General features: G+C 37.6%; 1 protein-coding gene across 1 annotated transcript in view; it reads right to left on the bottom strand.

The window, feature by feature from the left end:
• Window positions 1-18,711, bottom strand: part of CATSPERE (catsper channel auxiliary subunit epsilon) — a 177,575-nt gene that overhangs the window by 124,547 nt on the left and 34,317 nt on the right. Inside the window, exons 4-5 of the mRNA XM_020982097.2 lie at window positions 9,955-10,024; window positions 5,826-5,899 (exon numbers count right to left, since the gene is read on the bottom strand). Coding sequence (XP_020837756.2) covers window positions 5,826-5,899; window positions 9,955-10,024 — 144 coding nt within the window. The remainder of the gene's footprint in view (window positions 1-5,825; window positions 5,900-9,954; window positions 10,025-18,711) is intronic.

The following is an 18,711-nucleotide window of genomic DNA, read 5'->3' as shown; positions in this document are numbered from 1 at the left end:
ATGTGTTTGGACTGGTGTTTGTGGCCATGCTCTTGGACAAGGTTTTGGTGGTAAGAGGCCTGGTTCCAGAGGCTCTGGTCCAGATGGTGAGAGGCCTGATATCTGGGCATTCCACGGTTATTAAGGGATCATAGGAGCATAGATTTAGAGTTGCAAAGGAACTCCCTCAGAAAAACTCCTTGAAGCATGGGATAAAATATATCTCCCAACTGAGCCAGAGATGACTGAAAAAGAAGCAGTTAGATCTTATGATATCTAGTTTGCAGTGGGGAAAAATTCAGCCAATGAATTATTTTGGCCTCAGTTCAGTACCTTTGCCTATCTATCATATGCTGAAAGATTTAAGGTTAGTCAGAGCAGATAAAATCTCAAAGCAGCTAGAATACTGATATCTGTGGAGCAAATTAACTGGTCCTTTAACTAAATTTAGGTCATCTGATGGCATCTGACTAATACCCTCTGAGGTGTCCTCTCTTTCTCTGGCTTTCCCACATCTCTACCCTGTTTTATCTTCTTCTTCTCCCACTTCTTAACTTCTTCTCACTCTTTGTCCTCACCCCTGATTTTCCACCCTGCCTTAATCTTTTCATCTTCAGTTCCTTGGTCCCCTTCTACTCCTTTGCTGTTGTCCCCATCTCTCTATTCTGCCTTGCCAGTTTCTTTCCCATTCCTATATCCTCTTCTGCCCCAATGCAACCTTTTTGGCTACCTCTCCTTTATTCTTAAGCACTCTCCGCTAGCTATAGCTCTTTCTTCACCTCCTCCTTGTCGTCTCCTGCTTTCTGTACCTCCATCCTACTCACCCCTGTCTTGACTAAGCTTGAGTTTCCCAAAGAAGAGAGGAAGGCTACAACCATCTTCTCTCTTCAAGAAACTGATAGTCATGATCATAGGCAGTGTGGTTCTTCTTAGACAGCTAGCTATGCTAGATGCTGAGATTTGCCAGGAAGATAACGATCACCTATTACTGGAGCTTCACCAAAGAGGCCAGAAAGTCTCTAAATCTAATGTCCAATGCTACCTCTCACAGGTGGAAGATCTGAGATTTATACTGGCTGCTAGGTTACATTCTGTTTCTCCTAAATGCATTCAGGCAACAACGCTCTGTACCCTCCACTAAGTGGCAGCTGAGGGCCATCTTTGGAGCAGCTGGATACTGCAGACAATGGATACCTTTGTTCAGTGACATTACCCTTATTGCTCTAAAAACTGTGTTCCAAAAACCTCTGAAGCTAGATCAACATCTCTTAACTCTGTTGGGAATTCAAAAGGGCCTGTTATCCATACCTGTATTGAGACTCCTAGTAGGTCCTTCACTCTTTCTATACTGAGCAGGGGTAGGGGGTAGTTTCTGGTGTCTTAACTCAAGCGTTAGGTCGCATTCTGAGCCTGATAACTCATTATTCTGCTCAGCTTGATGCTGAGCTATAGCTCAGTCATAGCTGCCACTGCCCTTTCAGCGGACAAGGCTTGTGATTTGGTTTGGGGCTCCCTTTGATAAAGCAATGCCACCATGAAGTTGAGGCACTCTTACTCTGTCACCAGACTCAGGCCTTCTTAGATCAGAGATTCACCAAATATGAAGTGACTTTTCTGAGTAATGAAAACATCACTCTCAAGTGCTGTGCAGTCCTCAACCCTGCCACATCACTCCCTGATTGACCAGTCTCTGAAGAGCCATTACATAACTATGCCTCTGTAGCAGACAAGGCTGAAAAGCCCCATAATGATCTTTCTGATACTCCTCTAGAGAACTCTGGCTTTATTTTCTATATGGATGGGTCATCCATAATGAGAGATGGTCCCCACCATACTGGTGCTGATATAATTTCTGAGTATACCTTGTATGCCTTCTAATCTCAGGGCTCAGGCTGCTCAGCTCATGGCCCTTACCCAGGCCCTCAACCAGGCGCATCATCTGGCCAAGGGAAAAAGGGCCATAATCTATACAGACTCAAGATATGCATTTGGTGTCTGCCGTGATGGCTACAGAAGGAAGTTTTAATATCTGCTGGTAAGCTCATTGCAGATGTGGGATTCATCAAACATGTCTTGTCTGCCCTGGAATTTCCTGCTACCCTGGCTGTTGTTCCCTGTTCCCATAGGAGGGACTGATCATGCTAACATCTCTGTCAAGCAAGCATGCAGCCTTCTGGTGATGAGAACTTCTCTCTTTCCTGTGATAACTCTGAAGTGGAGAAGTGGAAACAACTGTATAAGGCAAAATAGGTTTTCAGGGTCTGGGTGTGTTTGAAGGACAAACCATTCCTTCCCTGGAGTTTCTATCATGAGATACGTCTATCTGTTTACAGGAGGGGCACTTTGGCACTCAAGGAATTGTGGATTCCATTAGGAGGATTTGGATTGCTCCAGGTTTCACCAACATAGCTGCCCATATATGTGCCTCTTTGCCTACTTGCCAGGCTTATAACCAACATGTTTCCACACCAAAGCCTATGGTGGGTCTCCCTTAGCTTATACACACTTTGAGCATTTACAAATTGATTTCATTTGTATGCCTAAGGTTGGACAGTTTAAGGTATGTCTTGTTATCATTCACCTGGTTCATTTGGTGTGTAAAGACCCTTCCAGGCTCTCATGCCACAGGTAGATTTGTTGCTAAAATATTCCTGAAGGAGATTGTCTCTCACTTCAGCCCACTAGCCCAAACTGACTCTGATAAAGGCACTCAGTCCTGTAGTAGACTCATTCTATCCTATCCCAAATCTACTCTTTTCTAGGAGTGACTCCGTAATTCCACACACCTTACCACCCCCAATCTCAGGCCAAGCTGACAGTATGAGTAAGGAGTTTAAAATAACAGTTGGCAAGTTGGGTATTGAGATTCATCTAAAATGGCCTGATGTTCTCCTCCTAGCATTGTTCTATTTGTGTGGCAGGCCCAAGGGGGGAAATTACATATATCTCCTTTTGAAATGCCCTTTGGACAGCTCCTCCCACCCCATCCAAGAGAAAGCTTTTCTCACTGTCTATACATCTTTTTTTGATCATGGCTTTCAGATAGTCCAATAATTTTTAAATTCTCTCTCCTGGATGTATTTTCCAGGTCAGTTGTTTTTCCAATGAGATAGTTCACATTGTTTTCTGATTTTTCATTCTTTTGGATTTGTTTTACAGTGTCTTGATTTCTCATAAAGTCACTAGCTTCCAATTGCCCTATTCTGTTTTTTAAGGAAGTATTTTCTTCAGTAAGCTTTTGGACTTCCTTTTCCATTTGGCCAATTTTTCTTTTTAGGGCATTTTCCTCCTCATTGGCTTTTCAGACCTCTTTTGCCATTTGGGTTAGGCTATTTTTTATGGTGTTTTTTTTCTTCAGTATTTTTTTGGGTCTTCTTTAGCAAGCTGTTGACTTGTTTTTCATGATTTTCTTGCATCACTCTCATTTCGGGGAAGAGTCTTGACAGTGTTATAACTATGTTCTTCCCTTTACTTTCATAGCAAATTTCTACAATCAGGGAAGTTGAGCAGTAGAAATTTTGTAAGTATGTTACTAAATCTACTAATTAATAGATTCATATTGGAACATCTCTGAGTTACTATAATAGGATGCAAATATGAAAATCTTACAATTTTAATCTTTATTTGTGTTTAGCTTATAATACAGGGATGATGCCCTCCTCAGGGAGGAATTAGACAAAGATATAATGTAAAAGTTTCCTAATTAAATGAATAGTAAATTTTGAGAAAGTAACAGGATTAAGATACACACACACACATACACACACATATACCTAGGATATATTTCTGTTCTGTCCTATTTTTAGGAAAGATACATATGTATACAATTGGCTTCCAAATGTTTCTAAATAGAAGTTCAGGCTTTGAAAATGTTTTGGTAATAAATTCTCAAAACTGGATTAAGGATTTTACATGTAAAATTGCACTGAGAATTGTAAAGAAAGTGAAATTATTTCCCCATTTTAAAGTATTTGTCTGATAATTTCAAAAGACAGAAAAGGATTCATTTAATAACTTATATCATCATGAATATTTTTTTTTTAAAAAGATTCTTATATCAAGTATAGGATTTAGTTAAAGACAGAAACAGCGAGTAATAGATATAAAAACTGAAATTCCCTAAAATTTCACATCAATTATGGGTTCCTAATTTTATGTTCTTTTAATTCTGTTGTTAAAAGGATCAGAACCATATGGCTCAAACTGGTTTTTACCACATGAGGTAGTTACTGGAAAACCAAATTTAAGAGACTGTGCTAAAATGCATTAAGTCTTGTTACTGAAGATGTTAGGAGAATTATCTAGGAATATCTACATGTAACTTAGAAGGAGAGAATCTGAGCTCCCTTCACAGCAGTCCTGAAAATGAGGCCTATTCTAGAAAGTCCCAGAGAAGGTGTTTCCAGAGACCAGACAACCACATGAGACATCTGGGACTCAAAAATGTGCTAATTAAATGGACATTGGGAGTGAGTTACTAAGATACAAAGAGACTTGATCTTATTTAATATTGATGATCACCATTGTGTGCTTTAACCTTTAGTTTCTTGGTGTTTATGTTTCCTGAGATTTCTTGGTTACCTTGGTGACATAAGTCTCCCCTCTCAAAAAGAGTCCATTATGAGCCCTCTAAGTAGTTTGATTTGTAGCCAGACTTAATTTACCTATACAATCTATTTAACAAGGTTTGCATATCGTCATTATTGTTCTTGGACTCTGTGTTAGCTGTTGCACTAAGCCATGCAAATGGATGCTTTCCAGTGGTCTGTTCCTGGTTTTTGTTTTCTCTTTTTTCAGTTTTCCTTTTTCTTTTTTTTTCTTTTCTCTTTTTTGCTAGTCAATGGAATTAAGTGACTTGTGGTTGCACAGCTAGTAAGTGTCAAGTGTCTGAGGCCAGATTAGAACTCAAGTCTTTTTACAGTGGTCTTTTCTTGGTACATAATGTTGATGGTGAGCATGAACACATTAAAAACCCTATAAATTTGACTTATAGATTAGTGATCTGTGGGGGTAGTGGGCTGGTCCCTCCTCTCATAAATCAAAGGTGTAGGAGAGATTGAGAGAATTGTAGAAAGTGCGAGAACCACACTGACTCCATCTTGTGACTCAATTCTGGATCTATCTTGGTTCCCTTTCCTATTTCTGTTTTGTAAGAAAACTTTATTCAATTATGGGAATTGTGAGAAAACTTTATTGCATTGTTTGAACTTAGACTTACATGGCTGGGAAGCTGGACCATCTCTATCTGTTGCTAACAGACCCTTAACTAAGTAACTATGTTATGCCAATCAGAAACCTAGTCAGATCCAAAGATCAATGCAAGGAGTTTTCTCACCATTATACATCTCAAGCAAACTTTTATGTCTTATTTGAACACTGGCCTCATACTGGTCAATCAGTTACTTTTTCTTCCCTACTCAGAAAGCCTCTAATCTTTCCTCCAATTAGAAATCAAATGACCTAATCTTGTGTCCTGGTTATATTCTGTTAATTGTTTTCTTTTAATGCATAAATATCTGTCTCCTCCTGCATTTTGGGTCCAGTGCCAAGCCAAGGAGGCCTGACCCCAATTCATTATGCAATTGACATGTATTTCTTAATCAAGTGACATGCTCAGAACCTTGAACCTTGGTTTCCATGGTTATTTCAGATTTCACTTATTACAGCAGTGATGGGAAGCTAGTTTAGGAAACACAAAATGAATGATCCATATATACAACATAAAAAAATTGAACTTGAACACATAAAAGTATTAATGAGATCAAGTGAGATAATGTATGTAAAATACTTTGCAAACTTCAAAGTGCTATATAAAGTTGCCTATAAAGATTTTTAAAAGTTTTTACCTTGATAGGAAATACCATAGAAAGCAATCACTAGCACGATCCACAAATAAATAGCGTTCCTCAGCTTCTGGTGGCTAGCAAGAAATGAAGGAGAGATGGGAATGAAGCATGCTCTGAACTAATTTTAAAATAAAAACAATATTAGGAATATAATCTTAATCTCTATTTTCTGGATGAATAATTTAAGTAATAGAAAAACTAATTATTCAAGATAACCAAAACAGTCATAGACAAATTCCAAAATGTAATGAAGAAATTTGGAAATTACAGCATTATAGCTTTTATAGAAGCCCTTTAGTGACTGGCAAGAAAAGTAATCTCTTCATCAATAATAAATACAAAATAGTTTGATTTCACTATTGTCCTCTTTTCCATAAGACACTGTGGAAGAAGGATGTGAAGGAACTGGAAAGAAATGGGGGAAAAGAGAAGAGAATCTCAAAAAGTAAAAGGAAGAAGGGAAGTTCCAATCTCTTTGGAATCTAGTTCTTTTTGCTACATTTAATAAGCCATGTGACTACAAGTCCTCTTTGTAGTTCTATTTCTCCATTTGTCAAATGAGGGGGTTGAATTAAGTGACCTCTAAAGACCCTATCAGCTTCAATATTGTATGATTCCAAGTAAGCCTTCCTGACTCCAGGCCAAAAACTAAGAGGCTGCCCTGGAATCAAAGAGAAGAAGCAAGGGAAGCACGTGTATAAAGTTTTCAATACTGCCAAATGGAACATTAGAACAAAACCAAACAAAATGTATTTTCAGAAATATGTATTTTATTAGAAAAATAAACAAAGCATTTGAATGCTATAATATACTTTTAATGGTGTCATGGTGGTGATGTGGTGTCATGCTGGTAAGCAGGACTGATGGGGTATGGACCCAAGCTGAGACCTATGCCCCTCACCCCAAAAAAGAATTTGAGTCTCATTTTTCTATGGGCCCAGAAAACCCTTAAACTTTCCTTGAACTCACTTACCTGGTCAAGGAAGTCTAGCATTATTATTCCTATCAACTGGTTCTTTGATACCCTAATTAAGCCCAATCCCCAATTGTTTATAGCCCTAGGTTATATTTCCCATCCTTGATCTTATCCAGACCCCATTCAACCTCTTCCTTATCTTCTTGGCCCTATATTCCAGTTCTTTGTTACCCTAATAAAGCCTAGCCCTCCACTGTCCATTCCTGATGGACACTCCCATTTGGATACTCCCAGGACCCACCCCACTCACCCCAGCTTCAAGATCCTCCCTAAACTCCTCCTCCAGTACTGGCCACTCCCATCAAGATGCCCCTTCTCCCAGTCCCCCGCCCCCAGTCACCCCAAAACTACTTGTTCACTCCTAGATCCCTCCCACAGTCTTTCTATATATAAGATCTATCCTGGCCACTGTTTAGGGGCTGAGACTTCCTTACGCCCACTCGTCAAAGAGTCTGGCCTATCTGGCTCATCTTTTATAAACCTTGTCTTTGGCTGAAAGAAGATTTGGGTTGAATTCTTTTGGACAGGACCCGCATGTCGTGATTTTGGGGTCCCAGCACCCCTAGCATCTACTCCTCAACAGGACGGTGGGGCTGTCAGTTAGTCTTACTTGTTCCCACCTTTATGTGGTCTGGTACACTCCTCCCTTTGGGCCATTCATTCAGTGAAATCTCCCTCCCTCAGTAGCTACTTCCTTCTTCCGCTGGAAACAATGAGAGGAAAATGGTGGAGGCCCCATTTCAATTCCATCTTAGCTCGTCAGGCTACTCTATCCACTGCTTTTCACCCAATGCTTAGGGATCCTAGTATAAGTAATCTCTCTCTGCCTTGGGAAGTTTAAAATGAATTAATAGTTTGCTCCAATTGCTCTGAGACTCTAGCCAGAGATAGCGTTCTGGCCAAAAGTAGCTTTAAATCTGTCTTTCTCCATCCAGGCACTCAACAGTTGCCCTTCTCTGTTAGCATCTGAACAATGACACATATCAATGAGTAATTAGTGGACAACTGCAATGAACACAATTGTTTGTTTGCTTGAGAACAAGTAAACAGAAAGTTAAACATACTTTTTTTTCTTTTTCTTTTTTTTTTAGGCAATTGGGGTTAAGTGACTTGCCCAGGGTCACACAGCTAGTAAGTGTCAAGTGTTTGGTCTGAGGCCACATTTGAACTCAGGTCCTCCTGACTTCTGGGCTGGTGCTCTATCCACTGCGCCACCTAGCTGCCCTCTGAAAGTTAAACATACTTTTAAGAAAGAGATGGGATCATCAAACACACAGCTTTTCAAAAAAAGAGGGAATGAAAGGAGAGAAGGGAAATGGAGAATCACCCCCTTGGTCTTGCCCTTTGAATGGATATCAGCAAAACAGTATCTGCTAAGAGATATGCCTTGTGGTTCTGGCAACAGCATCTACGCAGGCCTCTTTCCTACTTCCATTGTGAATTCCCCTCTAGCGGCTTTAGCTTTTGTGACTTTACATGGCTGTTCTCTTCTTTGCTCTCTTAGCTTTTTGTGGCTTCTTGATTTCTCTTCCATACAAGTCTAAAGTGGTGGAGGATAAACCTATCAAAATCAGGCTTTTTCCAGTATTAAGATTGGGGTAAAATTTCTCTGAGTGGTTTGGGGGGTGAGAGGGAGGATCTAAGAGACTTCTAAATGAACTATTAGGCATTCATTTCCAGTATCCTGATTTTGGCTATTGTCAAGGGGCAAGGCAAGATAGTCCGATCTACTATTTTCTCATGATGTTAAATACATTTTCTTGTCAAAGTTAGCTCTTTGGAAGTGCGTGCGTGCGTGCGTGTGCGCGTGCGTGTGTGTGTGTGTGTGTGTGTGTGTGTGTGTGTGTGTGTGTGTGTGTATTCGCTAGAAGGATGAACTTCTTCTCCATGGATACAGGATCTAATATATATTTGATATGAAAAAAGTTCACAAATGAACAAAGGATAAAAGCATTCCTATAGTACTACATTGTCTTCATTAGACAAGCTGGAAGTTAGGGAGTGAGGAGGACCATAGGTAACAGAGGAAGTGATAACAAACATCAAGAATTCTTTCAATCTTTGGCAATAGTACCTCAGGCATTGATGAATCACCAGTGTTGGGATCAAAAAAGAAGAAAAATTCAAAACCCATCATCCCTACTATCTAAATACTAAAGAAATAAAGAAACAGAAAGAAAACTATACTTGCACCTACCTTGCTTATTTCTTAGTCATTTAGCTGTTCACCCACCCACTGAAAATAAAGATTGCTAACTGCATATGGGAAAAAATTCTCAAAGCTTAGGTACACATGGTTGGGTACCCCAAAATTAAATATATGTTGCAGTGGCTGATCTTCTTTGTATTGTATTTGTGAGCAGAGCATTGAAGCAAAAACAGGTCGAAGGAATGCATGAAAAAAAGGAAAAAGAAATTGCAAACAGGATTATGTGCCAAGTTGTTTTTCCTTTTTCCCTTTCACCTAAGTGTTTTGGAGTCTATAGCAGGAAAACAAATGAGATTCCCATTATCACCCACCAATGAATGAATAAAAATGTATTTCAGGACTTAATGGGGCCAAGCGATGTGCTAAGTGTAGGAGATACAAATAGAAAAGACAGCTTTTGCACTCAAGGAGTTCACATTCAAAGAGGGGAGAGTATCACATATCAAATGATTCAGCCGCAGGGCTAAGCCTTCTTTATAGTTCTACTACTATCATACTATACTATCATATAGTTCTACTACTACATATCACTACTATCGTAGTGCCAAGGCAGCAAAAAACCCACAAAAACACAACTCAGTCTTTGTATATCAACAAAATTGGCTGTGCAGCAACCATGAGAGCTTATTAACTTTTACCCATTGGCTGTGCAGCAACCATGAGAGCTTATTAACTTTTACCCAATTTAAAAATACTTAAAGTAACTAAAATATTAAAGTACAAGTAATACACTCTTATAAATAAAATTTTAAATTCTTAGTATACGACTATAAAGTAATGTAAGCAATGTTTTACATTACAACCAGCCTCATTTCTTTATAGCCAAAATGCAGTCTATAGCTAACATTGAAAAACTGTAGTTATTCAGAAAGAAGGCATTATAAGATTTAATAAATAAAAATGGTTTCACAAGATTTTAAAAATCACTGTTAAAATCAACTTACCTTATCTCTAACTATGGGTTTTATATTATGAACACCTTCAGTGAAACAGAACATTTCTGTGTTTGGTGCACTAAAGTAAAAAGAAAATTCACAATCTGTTAAACACTTTCTTTAAATTTTAATATGAACATCCAATATTCATTACAAATTAATAAGTGGATTGACTAGATGATCTCTAAGGTCCCCCCTTTCAGCTCTAAATTGAAGAGCCTCTGGTTTTTTATTTTTTTTATGAACTTGACACATTGCAACAAAAAGTGAACATTTTCCTACACACAGAAAAGATTTGCATATGAAAGTGAGAATCTCTACTGCCTATAACTTGGGCTTTGCTTTCTTTCTTTCTCTCTTTTTTAAGAAATAATGGAAGAAGGCAGAAATATACATAACTTAACCAGGTCAAAGATAAAAATCTCTACTTTGAACCTAAGAGGGAGAGCATGCTACGTTATTATGATTTTATTAATAATTTCAGTAACTTCCATAAATAGCAGAGAAAGGACCATGTGAACAAGACCATTTCACCCTTGGGCTAAAAGTAATATTTGTTGTAACCAAGCCAGGTCATTTGGGAGGCATCTTTTCTTTTCTTTTCTTTTTAGGCAGTTGGGGTTAAGTGACTTGCCCAGGGTCACAAAGCTAGTAAGTGTCAAGTGTTTGGTCTGAGGTCGGATTGAACTCAGCTCTTCCTGACTTCAGGGCTGGTACTCTATCTACTGCACCATGTAGCTGCCCTTGGAAGGCATCTTTAAAACCTCCCCAAAAGGCTTTATTTGTGAAAAATTTCGCTGACACTGAGTCTCCATGACATGAAGCTCTTCCTCTCAATTAGCCCATTATGATTTCTTTAAAAGGTAGCCTTGTAGTTTTGTAAGTGTAGGATTTTGCAAACTCAGCATTTAATCTCAGCCTGACTTAGTTTACCTATAGAGTCTGTTTAACTATGTTTGTTTCCTTAGAGGAGGTATGAGATAATGACCCTTTTTTTTTTTGGTTGTCGAATCCCCAGCCTCTTTTATTTTTTATTTTATTTTATTTTTTTTAAAACATGTGTTTTTAAAACTTTGAGTTCCAAATTTTCTTCCTTCCTCCCTCCCCACCCACCCTCATTGCAAAGGCAAGCAATTCAATATAGGTTGTACATGTGCAGTTATGCAAAACACTTCCTTAGTAGACATGTTGTGAAAAACTAACTCTATTTCCCTTAATCCTATCCTGCCCTCCCATTTATTCTATTCTTTCTTTTGACCCTGTCCCTCCTCAGAAGTATTTGCTTCTGATTACCCCTTTCCCATCTGCCCTCCTCTCTATCACCCCCTGCTCTCTTGTCCCCTTCTCCCCCTATTTTCCTGTAGGGTAAGACAGATTTCCATACCCAATAGAATGTGTATGTTATTCTCTCCTTAAGCCAAATCCTATGAGAATAAGATTCACTCATTCCCTCTCACCTTCCCTTGTTTCCCCTCCACTGTGAGAGACTTTTCTGTTTTTTTTGTGAGATAATTTACCCCATTCTACCTCTCTCTTTCTTCTCCAATTATCATTCTCTCTCATCCCTTAATTTTATTCTCCAGATATGACCCCTTCATCTTCAACTCACCCTGTGCCCTCTATCTATCTATATATACATACATACAATTTTTTTCCTTCAACTACCCTAATACTGACAAAGTTCTCATGAGTTACAAATATCATCTTTCCATGCAGGAATGTAAACAGTTCAATCTTAATAAGTCTCTTATGATTTCTCTTTCCTGTTTACCTCTTCATGTTCCACTGGAGTCCTGTATTTGAAAGTCAAATTTTCTATTTAGCTCTGGTCTTTTCATCAGGAATGCTTGAAAGTCCTCTATTTCACTGAATGACCATTTTTTCCCCTGAAGGATTATACTCAGTTTTGCTGGGTAGGTGATTCTTGGTTGTAATCCTATCTCCTTTGCCCTCTGGAATATTATATTCCATGCCCTGCAGTCCTTTAATGTAGAAGCTGCTAAATCTTGTGTTATCCTGATTGTGTTTCCACAGTACTTGAATTGTTTCCTTCTGGCAGCTTGTAATATTTTCTCCTTGACCTGGGAACTCTGGAATTTGGCTACAATATTCCTAGGAGTTTTCTTTGGGGATCTCTTTCAGGAAGGAGATCTGTGGATTCTTTCAATTTCTATTTTGCCCTCTGGTTCTACTATATCAGGGCAGTTTTCCTTGATAATTCCTTGAAAGATGATGTCTGGGCTCTTTTTTTTGATCATGGCTTTCAGATAGTCCAATAATTTTTAAATTCTCTCTCCTAGATGTATTTTCCAGGTCAGTTGTTTTTCCAATGAGATATTTCACATTGTTTTCTAATTTTACATTCTTTTGGATTTGTTCTACTGTGTCGTGGTTTCTCATAAAGTCGCTATCTTCCAATTGCTCTATTCTAATTTTTAAGGAAGTATTTTCTTCAGTAATCTTTTGGACTTCCTTTTCCATTTGGCCAATTTTTCTTTTTAGGCATTTTTCCCCTCATTGGCTTTTTGGACCTCTTTTGCCATTTGGGTTAGGCTATTTTTTATGGTGTTATTTTCTTCAGTATTTTTTTGGGTCTTCTTTAGTAAGCTGTTGACTTGTTTTTCGTGATTTTCTTGCATCACTCTCAGTTTTTCCTCTACTTCCCTTATTTGCTTCTCAAGATCCCTTTTGAGCTCTTCCAAGGCCTGGGACTGATTTATATTTTTCTTGGAGGCTTTGGGTGTAGGAGCTTTGACTTTGTTGTCTTCTTCTGGTTGTATATTTTGATCTTCTTTTTCAACAAAGTAAGATTCTATGGTCTGACTCTTTTTGTGCTGCTTGCTCATGATCCTGGCCAATTACTTGAGTTTTAAACTCTTTGTGAAGGTACAAATCTGCTTCTAATGTGGAGAATGTACTGTCCCAAGCTTCAGGGGTTTGTACAGCTGTTTTCAGAGATACTTGTAGGGACCTATAAATTTTCAGCTCTTCCAAGGTGGCATGATAAGGTGTTTACTCCTTTCCTGGCCTGTGACTACAAGTACTCCTTTCTGTCCTGTAACTGTGAGGAGGGGTTTCCCTCTACAGCCACTACAAGCTCCACTATACCAGTGCTCCTCCTCACCCCAGCACCTTCGCCCAGAACTGTGACCCAGATCCACACACGGGCAAAGCAAGAGATTCCTGCCTCAGCACTGGCAAAGAGATCCCTGCAATCCCTCTCTGATCAGCCACCGGATTCCCCCTCTGTCTGTGGGCCGGAAGCTTGGGAAACAGCGGCAGCCCCCCCCCCCCGGCCACGTTCTTGGGGAATAGAGCTGAAACGCTGCATTCCTTTCTCAGCACCTACAGAAACAGACTTTTCCCATTGACCTTCTAAGTTGTGTTTGGCATTGGTGGATTGAGGAGCCTGGAAACTGCCACAGCTGTCTGAGTTTTCAGTCCTGAGGCCTGCTCCAGGTTTGCTGTGGCCTGCACACTGCTGCGCTCCCAGCCTGGCGCGAAAACCTTTCTGATGAATCATCCAGGTTGTCTTGGCTGGAAATTTGTTTCACTCTGTCTTTTTGTGGGTTCTGCTGCTTCAGAATTTGTTTAGAGCCATTTTTTATGAGTATTTGGAGGGGTTTGGGGGACAGCTCAAGCAAGTAACTACTTTCACTCTGCCATCTTGGCTCTGCCCTCCGATTATGACTCTTCTTGACTAAGTGTGTTTAACTTTTATGACATCATTATCTTTGATAAATATTTATAATCATTGTATAATTTTTTTCTCCTGGTTCTGATCATTTCATTCTGCTTTAGTTCATATAAGTCTGTCTAGGTTTCTCTGAATCATCCCTTTCATCAGTTCTTGTATTCATATACCATACTTAATTTGTTCAACCATTTCTTAATTGATGGGCACTTACTTTGTTTCTTGTTGTGTGCTAAAACAAAAAAGTGATGCTATAAGTATTTTTGTACTTATGTGCTCCTTCCCTTTTTGATTGATCTCTTTGAGGAATTAGGCTAGGAGTGCTAATTCTGGGTCAAAATATTGCATGCACGGTTCAGTGACTTTTTGGATATAGCTCCAAACTGCTTTCAAGAAAAACTTAACAGTTCTACTAAGAGTTCATTAATGTGCCTGTCCTATCACACCCCCTACAATAATTGTAATTTTCCTTTCTGTTTTTGATAATCTGATGAGAATGAATAGAACCTCAGAGCTCTTCTGATTTGCACATCTCTTATTATTAATTTGGAATATTTTTTATTTGTTTGCTGATAGCCTGTCGTTCTTCTTTTGAGAACTGCCTTTTCATATCCTTTGAAGATTTACCTTTTGGGTAATGGTGGTTCTTAAATATTTATATTTTGGATATCAGATCTTTAAAAGAGAAATTTGCTGAAAATATTTCCCCCAGCTAATTATTCCCCCACTAATTAAAAATATGCTGCTTTAGTTTGCTCAAAGCATTAAAATTTTGTGTAATCAAAATTGTCCATATTACCTTCTGTGATCCTTTCTATCCTTTGCCTGGTCAATAACTCTTCTCTCATTGATAGTTACGAAAGGTTTCCCTGATTCTCTAATTTTTAAAAACAATTTATTTATTAATTTTTAGCTTTCAACATTCACTTCCATAAGATTTTGAGTTTAAGTTTTCTCCCCCTCATTTCCTCCCTCCTTCCCAAGAGAGTGTGCAATCTGATACAGGCTCTACTTATGCATTCATATTAAGCATATTTTCACTTTAGTCATGATGTAAAGAAGAATTAGAACCAATGGGAGGAACCACAAGAAAGAAGAATTAAAACAAAACAACAAAAGAAAAAGAGAGCAAATAGTATGCTTCCATCTGCATTCAGATTCCATCGTTCTTTCTCTGGATGTGGATAGTTTTTTCCATTGTGAGTCTTTTGGAGTTGTCTTAGGTCCTTGCATTGCTGAGAAGAGCTAAGTCTATCAAAATCAGTCATTGCACAATGTGGCTGTTACTGTGTACAGTGTTCTCCTGGTTCTGCTCACTTCACTCAATAACAGTTCAGTTAAGTCTTTCCAGGTATTTTTTGAAGGTTGCCTGCTCATCATTTCTTATAGCACAATAGTATTCCATTGCATTCATATACCACAGCTTGTTCAGCCATTTCCCCAATTGATAGGCATCCTCTCAATTTCCAATTCTTGGCTACCACAAAGAGAGCTGCTATAAATATTTTTGTACATGTGGGCCTTTTTCTTATTTTTATGATCTCTTTGGCATATGGACCTAGAAGTGGTATTGTTGGGCATAGTTCCAAATTGCTCTCTAGAATGGTTAGATCAGTTCACAACTCCACCAACAATGCATTAGTGTTCCAATTTTCCCACATCTTCTCCAACATTTATCATTTTCCTGTTTTGTCATGTTAGCCAATCTGATAGGTATGATGTGGTACCTCAGAGTTGTTTTGATTTGTATTTCTCTAATCAATAGTGATTCAGAGCATTTTTTTCACATGACTATGGATAGCTTTAATTTCTTCCTCTGAAAACTGCCTGCTCATGTCCTTTGGCCATTTATCAATTGGGAAATGACTTGTACTCTTATAAATTGACTCAGTTCTCTATATGTTTTAGAAATGAAGCTTTTATCAGAGACAGTGGTTGTAAAAATTGTTTCCTAGCTTTCTGCTTCCCTTCTAATCTTGGTTGCATTGGCTTTGTCTGTGCAAAAGTGTTTGAATTTAATGTAATCAAAGTCATCCATTTTGCCTATGTTCTCTATCTCTTGTTTGGCCATAAATTCTTCCCTTTTCCATAGATTTGATAGGTAAAGTGTTCCTTGCTCTCCCAGTTTGCTTATAGTATCTGTCTTCATATCTAAATCATGTATCCATTTTGATTTTATCTTGGTATAGGGTGTAAGATGTTGGTCTGTACCTAGTTTCTCCCATATTATTTTCTGGTTTTCCCAGCAGTTTTCATTAAATAGTGAGTTCTAATCCCAGAAGCTGGAGTCTTTGGGTTTATCAAATAGTAGGTTAGTATAGTCATTGACTGTTGTGTATCGCATGCCTAGCCTATTCCACGGATCCACCATTCTATTTTTTAGCCAGTTTTGATGATTGCTTCTTTATAATACAGTTTAAGATTTGGTACAGGTAGGCCACTTTCCCTTGCATTTCTTTTCATTAGTTCCCTTGATATTCTGGACCTTTTGTTCTTCCAGATGAATTTTGTTATTGTTTTTTTCTAGCTCTATACAATAATTTTTTGGTAGTTTGATTGGTATGGCACTAAAATAAGTAAATTAATTTAGGTAGAATTGTCATTTTTTATTATATTAGATTAGCCTACCCATGAGCAACTGATATTTTTCCAATTATTTAGATCTGACTTCATGCAAAAAGTGTTTTGTAATTATGTTCATATAATTCCTGAGTTTGTTTTGGCATGTAGACTCCCAAATATTTTATAATGTCTCCTGTAACTTTAAATGGAATTTCTCTTTCTATCTCTTGCTGTTGGGCTTTGTTAGTAATATATAGAAATGCCAATGATTTATGTGGGTTTATTTTATAACCTGCAATTTTGCCAAAGTTGTTTATTATTTCAAGTAATTTTTTATTTGATTATCTAGGATTCTCTAAATGTACCATCATATCATCTGCAAAGAGGGATAGCTTTGTTTCTTCTTTGCCTATTCTAATTCTTTCAATATCTTTTTCTCCTCATTGCTTATAAGCTAACATTTCTAGTACAATGTTGAATAACAGCAGTGATAATGGACATCCTTGTTTCACCCCCAATCTTACTGGAAATGCTTCTAGCTTATCCCCATTACATATAATGCTTGCTGAAGGTTTTAGATAGATACTACTGATCATTTTAAGGAAGACTATTTATTTCCATGTTCTCCAGTGTTTTTAATAGGAATGGGTGTTGTATTTTGTCAAAAGCTTTTTCTGCATCTGTTGAGATAATCTTATGATTTCTGTTAGTTTTGTTGTTGATATGGTCAATTATGCTGATAGTTTCCCTAATATTGAACCAGCCCTGCATTCCTGGTATAAATCCTACCTGATCATAGTGTATTATCCTCAGGATAAGTTGTTGTAATCTCTTTGCTAATATTTTATTTAAAATTTTTGCATCTATATCCATTAGGGGAATTGGTCTATAGTTTTCTTTCTCTGTTTTGGCTCTTCCTGGTTTAGGTATCAGCATCATATTTGTATCATAAAAGAATTTGATAGGACTCTTTCTTCATCTATTTTCCAAAACAGTTCATATAGTATTGGAATTAGTTGTTCTTGAAATGTTTGATAGAATTCACTTGTAAATTCATCTGGCCCTGGAGATTTTTTCTTGGGGAGTTCATTTGGGAGCTCATGGCTTATTCAATTTCTTTTTCTGAAATGGAGTTATTTAAGCATTTTAGTTCCTCTTCCATTAATCTGATAAATTAATATTTTTTTTGTAAATATTCACCCATTACACTAAGATTGTCATATTTACTGGCATACAGTTGGGCAAAATAGCTCCTAATTATTGTTTCAATTTCCTCTTTATTGGTAGTGAATTCCCCCTTTTCATTTTTGATGCTGGTAATTTGATTTTCTTCTTTTTTTTTTAAATCAAATTAACCAAAAGTTTATCTATTTTATTGGTTTTTTCAAAAAGCCAGCTCTTACTTTTACTTATTAGTGCAATAGTTTTCTTAATTTCAATTTTATTAATCTCTCCTTTGATTTTCAGAATTTCTAATTTGGTATTTAATTGTGGACTTTTTTATTTGTTCTTTTTCTAGCTTTTTTGTTGCATGCCCAATTCACTGATCTCTTCTTTCTCTATTTTGTTTATGTGAGCATTTAGAGACATAAAACTTTCCCTAAGGACCACTTTTGCTGCATCCTATAAGTTTTGGTATGTTGCCTCATTATTGTCATTCTCTTGGATGAAGTTATTGATTGTTTCTATGATTTGTTGTTTGATCCACTCATTTTTTAAGGATTAGATTATTGAGTTTCCAATTAGTTTTTAGTCTATCTTTCCATGGCCCTTTATTACATGTAACTTTTATTGCATCATGATCTGAAAAGGATGCATTTAGTATTTCTGCCTTTCTGCATTGAATTGTGAGGTTTTTATGCCCTAGTACATGGTCATTTTTTGTGTAGGTGCCATGTACCATCAAGAAAAAAGTATATTCCTTTCTATCACAATTCACTTTTCTTCAGAGGTCAACCATATCTAACCTTTCCAAAATTCTATTCATCTCCTTAGCTTTTTTCTTGTTTATTTTGGGGTTAGAATTATCTAGTTCTGAGAGGGGGAGGTTGAGGTCCCCCACTAGTATAGTTCTGCTATTTATTACTTCCTATAACTCCCTTAACTTCTTTTCTAGGAATTTGGATGCTACACTACTTGATGTATATATGTTTAGTGATGATATTACTTCATTGTCTGTGGTACCTTTTAGGAGGATGTAGTTTCCTTCCTTATCTGTTTTAATTAGATCTATTTTTGCTTATAGTATAATATATTCTGCTCCAGCCTTTTACTTTTACTCTGTGTGTATCCCTCTGCTTCAAATGTGTAGGATTATGGTTTTTAATCTATTCTGCTATTCACTTCCATTTTATGAGAGAGTTCATCCCATTCACATTAACAGTTATGATTACTATCTGTCTTTCTCTTCATCCTATTTTCTCTCCATTTATGCTTTTCTTTCTCCTCTCTCCCTTTCCCTCCTTATTAGTGTTCTGCTTTTGACTACTCCCTCCCTCAGTTCGCCCTCT

The sequence above is a fragment of the Phascolarctos cinereus genome, unplaced genomic scaffold (genome assembly GCF_003287225.1).
Source record: "Phascolarctos cinereus isolate Bilbo 61053 unplaced genomic scaffold, phaCin_HiC Scaffold_5;HRSCAF=322, whole genome shotgun sequence".
Taxonomy (NCBI): Eukaryota; Metazoa; Chordata; class Mammalia; order Diprotodontia; family Phascolarctidae; genus Phascolarctos; species Phascolarctos cinereus.
The sequence above is the reverse complement of the archived record's forward strand: the minus strand, read 5'-3'. Positions and strand labels throughout refer to the sequence as shown.